Source organism: Pyrus communis, chromosome 15 (assembly GCF_041283825.1).
Source record: "Pyrus communis isolate YQ-2024b chromosome 15, ASM4128382v1, whole genome shotgun sequence".
Classification (NCBI taxonomy): Eukaryota; Viridiplantae; Streptophyta; class Magnoliopsida; order Rosales; family Rosaceae; genus Pyrus; species Pyrus communis.
Window position 1 is genome coordinate 1352208 of NC_142579.1, and position 8478 is coordinate 1360685.

The window sequence follows — 8478 nt, forward strand, 5'->3', positions numbered from 1 at the left end:
GCTCTATGCACGGAAAACGAGGTGGGCTTATGGCACGGAAAACGAAACGAACACCTCACATGCTGAACGAGACGGATTCGGTGCATGCAAAACAAGGCAAACTCCTAGGTGCTCAGAAAACAAGTTGGGATCCACTTGCGGAAAAATATATTTTGAAGAATATGAATATGATAGTTTGTTGAAATGGTAAGAGAAATAAAAGAAAAACTAACAAAAATTATTGAAATTTCTGGGGTGCCAGAAAGTCACGCATGACTTTTTGGCACCCTCAAGAATTTGAAACATTTTTGCATATTTGACCTTTTTTTTTACTTTTCGGTTTAAATATACAATTGTTGCTCAATAAATTGTAAATCCACTTCCAAATACATTCTAATGATTTCCTTAATGCTCACGGAAAATATAGAGAAAATAAAAAATTTGCATTTTTTTACAAAAAAACACGATTTACACTTACAATTTTCAATTGGTTTTGCAAATTCTTACATAAATTACCGTTCAATCTATTTATTTTCACATTCGCCTCGCTGTGAAGTTTTAAGAATTAAAGTGTTTTAAAAAGTAAGATAAGACTTTACGTTGAGATTCTTGAACGAATAGTGTTATAATCCATGGCTGCTTGACTGGCGATTCCTCCGTTGTGGGTAAATGAAACCCCAACTCTACGAACTCAAGAAAGGGCTGTACATCAGTAGTAGGGGTGTTGAGACCGAAGCGATCACCCTCGGCAACAGATAGGAGGAGAACCGTTTTCACTTCTTTAGTTTTCGTTTTTATTTTAAAACTGAAAGCGAAATAATTATTAAACACAGAGCAACTTAAATCCAAATTTAGTCTAGAAAATATTCACGTCCTTATTTTTCATTACATGAAAGAATTAGAAATATCCATACCTTACATCTCTACACAGCTACATACAATCTAGAACTAGCTTTACAAATTACACACTGCACATCTCCACTGCCCCCATAACTTGTACACACAACACCCACACCACCATGTACATACTCGTGTGTATTTTATTTCTTTTCTATGTACGACGTCGTCTTAATTTTCGACAAACACAACCCCCTCACATGTTCTCAGTCAGATGTATATACCAAGGTCCATAAACACTAACCGATACGGTGGCTGCCACCACTAAAACCTCCGCGGCTTCCCCCAAGCTGTCGGTCAGCGCAACAGCTCCAACTTGCCGGAGAGCTGTTTCCGCTAATTTTCTTCCTAGGGATCCACTTCCGCCAAGAACCACTCCCCTTGCAGCCGTATATACAGCACGAGAAACCCTTTTAAACACGGGATCCTCAGCTTGCAAGCTCCTTCCTAACATGCTCGTCATAACTGCCTTCCTTGACCGAAGTTTCTCGCTGTCTACAACTTTGTTACTGTCAATCGAGAAGTCACTAATTGATTCAACAATTTCCTCCATGCCAGCATCTTCGACACTGTCCAAAGTTCCCAAAAGTCGCTCCGTGCATTTTGATACTATGTGTTCCATGTCTATAGAGCTGGTTACTACCCTCTCGCTTAAAAGGGTTTGCCGGCAAATAAGGATGCTGCATTTACATATTTTTCACCGGGGATTAGAAATCTATGATATAGTCACTCAAAGCAAAGACAACTGAAACGTTGATCATTTAGGAACGTTACTTTTTATGCACTAAAAGAAAAAAGGAAACCCCCCTATTGTTTCAAGTAAATCCAAGTGCGCGCGGGCTAAGTTACCTTATGGAAGTAACAATAATTTTCTGAATTTGAGCCTGAACAGCCCTCAGCCTAGAATGGTTAAGCTTGAAAGTTTCAGGTAGAACCTCTTCAGTCAAACCATACACACCGCTAACCAACTTCAACAAACCAAGCCTCACCAACAAATCAACTGTTTCTCCCTTACATTCCAGTTGTTGAATACCTAGTCCAAGAGAAACAAACACATATTAAACAAAGAACACGGAACCCACTTTGCGATTACAAACATCCCCTTAATAAAAAAACTACAAAAGTAATTTCCGTACTCAAATCTGTGCTATTAGTAGCAGCAGAAGTAGAAGGGGAATTTGATTTCACCAGAAAGCTTCCACCACTTCTAAGGGCGGTGGAAGGAACAAACCCCTGAGATGGATTATCACCACTCATCAGAGTTGAGCAAGAGATTGTATGTTCTTGCCACTCCTGATCTTTGCAATCCCACACTGCTGAAAGCCACTGTGCTGTAAGTGCTAGAGAGGTATTGGCATCCGAGGGAGATCCATAGCGATTGGCAAAAGCTTTTCTCAGGTATTCCACACCAGTTGGCCCCTTTAACAAAGGTTCAATAATTCTTATACGTGCTTTGCTAATCTCTCGTTTAAGCGCCTGTCACAAAATCCAGCATTACATTACTCTGGGGGAATCTTGGTATTTCAATATGTATTTCAATATACATTATTACACTTTGAATCCACTGACTAGTGTTATATGTAGAATTTTTAACAGAAATGTTTGAAATACTGTGTTTTGAGATATAAAAGGCAACTATCAAATACACTGAAAACATTTTCAATTCTCACGCAACAACTCGCAAATACTACTACAAAAAATACGCATACAGTACCAATAATTCAATGAAAGACATTACTATTACCCTTCTGAAACTTATTGCCCATAGGTTTCTATTCCACAAAAGATATTAATACAACACGAAACCTTTTTCAGATGTACAACTAAAACTAGAGACATACCTGAATCTGCTCTAGAACAAAACGCAGACCCTTGATCATTGCCAGGACACTTGAGCAGTTGGAGTCGTCCCTGGTTTGACATATCTCATCTAGTTCTTTCCTTAAACTCTGGTATGTGGCCATCATTTCATCATCAGTCGCTGGAGAGGACAGCCTTCGCAAAGTGACCAATGAAAACTCTAGGATCTTTCCCAGGTAATCAATGTCCAGGTTACCAGATTTCAAAACCTAAGGACAAAGAATAGAAGTTAATTTTCTATACATGCATGCAAAGTAATGTTAGAGAAGACAATTAATGGTGCTGCTACCTGAGAGAGAATATCCACATCAATAGCATCAAAAATCTCTTGCTTCCAGCCCTGTGGAGCCATCTCACAGATTTCATCCCTCACCTCCGTCATGAGTTGAATTATTCTGTCATAGTTGGGCTCATCCTCTTTTACAGATTCAATTACGCCATCCCAAAAAGCCTTCTCCATTGTCTGTCTTATCTTTGACTGGAAAATATAATACCCATCAATCAGAAAAGTGGTAAAATTTCTGGCTCATAATCAGTAAATACATGTGTAACAACAAACAAAATATCCTTTTCAAAATATGACCACAAATAGATGAAACGGCATTACTTATGAGTCTGTCAACATCCAAAACAACAATATTTACATTTTTAACTTCAACCACTAATATTATTTACAAATATGAAATGCACAAACCTGAACATTGTTTGGATCTTCGTCAGTAACATTAAAAATATTGGCAAATCCATGCTTCTGCTCATGTAGAAACTCATTCACAATTAATTCATTCTCTGTGACCAACTTTTGTGAAGAAGATCCAAGCTGCTGATCCAAACTGGTTTTCCTAGCAGAGGACACAACTCCATGATGAGCAGTAGCATCTTCCCTAAATAAGGATCGGACTACACGACCTGGATTACTTCTCTTATCTGCACTAGCAGAAGGACTGAGTGTTGAACTAGGGGGACTTGGAGAAATAATGTGTGTGACCTGCAACCCTGATGGGCTTCCATTTTCCTTTGCTTGAAAGTATTTTAACCGTGTTTCGGATATAGCAGATTTCATACGCTCGATCCCAGCATCTCCACCTAGGTGCTGCACTTTTTCCCTCAATAGCTTTTGGTCTTCAGTAACCTACGCCAACATATAACTAAAAATGTCAGCCAATATGTCAACATAAAGACACTGCTAGATTGTCAAAAAAAGAAAAGACAAAGTTGAACAATTCCTATAAAGGAAATTTGTAAAACTAGTCAATATTTAGCTTATTCTTTTACTGTATAGAAAAGATTGGCCCCTGTCACTGAAAGAGATGAAAGTTAGCAAGCATGGATTTTCCTTTTTGAAAAGTGACATATATTATTTTCCCAAACATATTCGCAATGATGGTAATTGAAAACATAAAAGTTCACAAGCAAGCAACAAGAATAAGTACAAAATGGAAAGAGGAAGGTGACTAAAACCCATTAGTTTATAACAGAAAGTAAAAACCTAAGATGGAGTGGAGGGTGTGCCAGTTTGTCTTCTTTCCCCCTATACATAAATCAAATGATATTAAAGAAAGAGAAGTTTGATTTTTTTGCTGATGGTGGAACAAACCCAGTCTTCTTAAATATGTCACACAATTTTTTTACAAAAGAAATGAAGGAAAAAATAATAAAAATCAATATACAACTAATGTACCTGTTTCTGAATAGCCTTCATATCATGAGTAAGATCACCAGTCACTCCTTCCGGAGTCATCTTGCAAGTTTGAATCATAGAGAGCTCTAAATGGCACGCTGCTCTCACCAAATCTTCCACTAATAGCTGAGCATCCTTAACCTTCCAACCCACAAAACAATTCAAGTAGGAGCACCATGCTTTATCAAAGGCTCCAAGCTGAGATCTGAAGGTCAAATGTTTGGGCGATGCGGAATCAGACTCATCATCAGAACTTTGCATGGGGCCGTCGAATATAACCTTTAGTAGTAACTCAAACTGTCTAACAAACTCTTCTGCAGATTTGGCCAGAGAAATTTCACGCTCTCCTCTACCACTGAAAACCGCATCTGGATGACCCAAAATCATGTAAGCACAAAGAACCACTCTCATCGGATATCTTGATAATTTAACAGAATTTCTAGCTGTGTCCCTGATGGAAGATGCTTTATTTGCGCTTCTACTCCTTAAAGATGGCCTTGGTGTAGTTCTCTTTCTTGGGGAAGCAACTCGTTTAAGAAGGTGATCTATGTTATCAAAGTTGGATGGATAATTTATTGAGGCAACAGCCCTGGAAACTTTTAACCGACTCTCAAACCGGTCAAGAAGAGCTTTCACAGTCTGAAGGGTATCAGTTGATTCAATCAAAACTGCAAGCTGCTCAAATGGCATTGACTTGACAGCCTTTTCAGTAATTTTCAAGGCATCATAATCTTTTGCCAAAGCAAGTGTAGTTCTCCTCAGCCTGAGGAAACGCCTCCAACACCTATTAAATATCAACACACATTTAGGCTGAAAGTTGTAGTTTAAACTTGGGTAAAAAATAGGATATCAGCATTTTACAAGCTAAAAATTTTCATTATCATAGAAACAGGTGAAACTTAATCTAAAGCTTCATAAACATAAAAAAAAAATATAAACAGTTGACTCTGGTATACCGCCAAACACAACAAAGAATAATAAACATCTGCTCGAAAATACGAAAACAACCACAAGGCTTTGACCCAGACCAAAACAACTCTCTGAGATCAGTATTTCAAAGGATGCATACCTTGCTAGCTTTCTGGAAAGAAGATCAGCCTCCTCGTGCATCCTATTCCAACTCACTTGAAAAGATATCTGTAGCTTTCCTCTTTGCCTTAGATACTCTGCTCTTTGCCTCTTTGCCTAAATGTATAACCAAAAAATAAAAGTTTATTAGGAAACACTAGAACAGCAACAAAAGGCCACCGGTAGAACTGAGAAATAAGTTGTGCTTGTGTAAATGAAATGCATACCCTTTGCAACCGATTTTCTAACTGCTCCCTCTTCGCCCTCCTTTCAATCTCACGTTGATGAGAGACAGACTTAGCCACTCTTTGCACTTGCAACATCCTTGCACATGCCCTATTCTTCTCTGCTTCCAAAAGTGCCAATCGCTTTTTTTCAGCAGCTGCACGTTTTTGGCTAATTGCAGCACGTACTCGTTCCTTGTACTTCTTCTCCCAAGCCATCTTCCGCAATAAGGACTGAGATGTCCTCTCCTTCAGAGTAGCCCTTCTTTGTCTATAAGCTTTGAGCATAAGCATTCTATTTGCCTCTGCCTGCTGAAAACGTGATTCCACTTTCGACCCAAGCTTTTGACGTTCCTTTTCAACACGCATTTCTACCTCACATTTAGCTGCTTGCCGCAATTCATCCAATTTCGCCAAGCGCATTTGAGCGTTTTCAAGAATGCTCAACCTGTTGGTTCAACAGTAAGCAACAGAATGACAAGATTAATCAGGACGTGGAGACAGGAGGAAGCATGGTCAACTGATGGATAGTCTAGTTTTGGTCCAAGTCAGAACTTAGTAGGGGCAAAGAAAAGAGAGTAACTTCACAAAGGAAACAATTATCAGTTGGGGGTAAAAATCAATTGAAAAAATAGGGTCCCAACATATGCATCCAAGAGAGTCCCGGGTTCACTTTCTGGTGAGAATGAAAAATAATATTTTCAATCATGATAAGGAAAAACAGAAAGAGTGAAATCCTTCAAAACAAAGAGGGACCATTCAAAGCATTGTGGACCATTCAAAACATTGTGGACCATGAAACATTGGAAAGTGAAACTAAGCATCATTCTAAGCCAACAACATTAAAGAAGGGTGAGCTTCTTAAACGACATAAATTCAACTATTCAAGTGTTACCTTTTCTTCTCAGCAGCTTGTAGCTTGGCTTCTAGTCGCTGGCCAAGGTCTTCCTCTTCAGATGAAGATCGGGAAGGACTCCTCGGCTTCGGCCGTGCCTTGCTTGACAACTTTTCATAGTGTTCCTGTACCCAAACCAATTAATGAAATTCGAAAAGTCAGATTTAAACTATAAACTAGATTCAAGCAGACTTAAGAAACGATATAACAAAATTTTACGCCACAAAACACATTGCTTAACAAGAAAATACGATTACTGAAAAACAATACTGTTATTTGTTCCAGACTTGAAAACAGAGACACCCATGAAAAAAGGAAGAAAACCCAGATTTCAAACAACCTTACCTACCACAAGCAAAAGCAACACGCTTTAAATTAAAGGTATAAAAAGTCTAACCATCTACAAAATTTACTTTAATTAAATAAAAAAACAAAACAAAGACTGAATCAAAATTCCCAAGGTGTTTTTGATATATGAAAATTTATAAAGTAAAACCCTCTTCCGTTCAATTGCGATAAAAAAGATTGTACAAAAGAAAACAATAAGAAAACAAATAAATTTGAATATCATCTCAAAATTTGGAACCAAAAAGTTCATAAAAAAGTAAGAGAAATTGATAACAAGCTACTCATGGATCCTTAATAAGTCAGCAATCAGCATCACCTACCTAAAATTAAAATTAAAAGAAAATTAAGAAAAACAGTTCTTGACTGAAGTATATGGCTCAGTCCAGTCTTGAATTTTCCCGCACCAAATTATCAACAAAATTTTCTCAGTAAACAAAAAGAAAATTAGTGGGATAAGGTATTTTTTTGTTGTTGTTATTGTAAACAAACAGAAAATTACAAATTCGAAAATAAAAATTCACGGATGAAAAACAGCATTTAAGAAATGAATAGTACAAATAGAGAAAGACAGAGAGGGAGGGAAACCTGACGGCGAAGATCGGCGAGTCTGAGCTTGGCCTGAATTTGTTCGGCGGTGTTATGACTCTTGTTACAGTCGACAAGGCTGAGCCTCCGTCTGAGCCTTGTGGGAAGTCTCGGAGGCGAAGAGAAGGACGACGCCCTTTCGTCGGCCGGAAAGTCCATGGCTATGCCGCCGCCTCCCCCTACCATGTCCCCTCGTCGTCGTCGCGTGAGTTGAGTTGATGATCAATCAGCACGACGTCGTACGGTCTGAAAATCGAATTCGCGAACCGATCAATCAATAATTTGAACGAATTAATAGAAAGTGAAACGTCGCGACCTCTCTCAGCTTTTGCGTTTCGTTTCGTTTCGATTGAAAGTTTCGCTTTTTGCAATTTGAAATTCGAAGATTTGTGTCGGGAGTTGGGTTTGGGTTTGGTTTGGGTACGGGCTGGGATTTTAATATTTATTTTTGTGGGGGAGGGGGGAGGATGGGACGAAATGAAAAGGCGTGAAGAGAATGAATGTGTGCTTACACATACGTATTACCCGTGTCCTTCACACGTCGTCTCTCGCCCCAACGGTATTATTTTAGTCTTCTGATTTTGTTTTTTGTTTCTTTATTTAAACAACAACACGAACTACGTAATATACATATATGATATAACGGTTCCTTTCATAAGAGGGATCCTCATTTTTTTTTAAAATTAAGGACGCTTTCTTGACCTATATAATATAAAGGATTCTTTAACAAGAGGGACCCTGACACCGAATAGAATTTGGAAGGCTGAAGGTTGTTGTTTAGTAATTTAATTCAAAGATGGTTCATATTCTCATTAAGTTTATGTTTAGTAACCTCTTCCTTGAAGGTAGAAAGTTGTTCCATGCCTAGCTATTTAAACCCAGTACTCATGTACGGAAATTATTCAGAAATTAAGAATTACTTTTAAACTTGGTGAATTTCG

At 38.3% G+C, this 8478-nt stretch overlaps 1 protein-coding gene across 2 annotated transcripts; it reads right to left on the reverse strand.

Annotated features, from left to right (window-relative positions):
- Positions 1-818: 818 nt before the first annotated feature.
- LOC137712369 (uncharacterized) lies at positions 819-8026 on the reverse strand. Of its 2 annotated transcripts, none has more exons than XR_015956855.1 (11): positions 7538-8026; positions 6605-6729; positions 5713-6157; positions 5487-5602; positions 4418-5201; positions 3431-3868; positions 3026-3214; positions 2718-2945; positions 2065-2352; positions 1726-1909; positions 819-1556 (listed from the first exon to the last, which is right to left on the reverse strand). XR_015956855.1 is itself a non-coding variant. In XM_068451460.2 (11 exons), exons 1-11 carry the CDS (start codon positions 7721-7723, stop codon positions 1073-1075), a joined length of 3519 nt encoding a protein of 1172 aa, XP_068307561.2. In that variant the 5' UTR covers positions 7724-8026; the 3' UTR covers positions 819-1072. The 2 variants fall into 2 exon arrangements, 1 of the variants encoding a protein (XP_068307561.2); XM_068451460.2 differs by having other exon boundaries at positions 2013-2352.
- Positions 8027-8478: the final 452 nt, after the last annotated feature.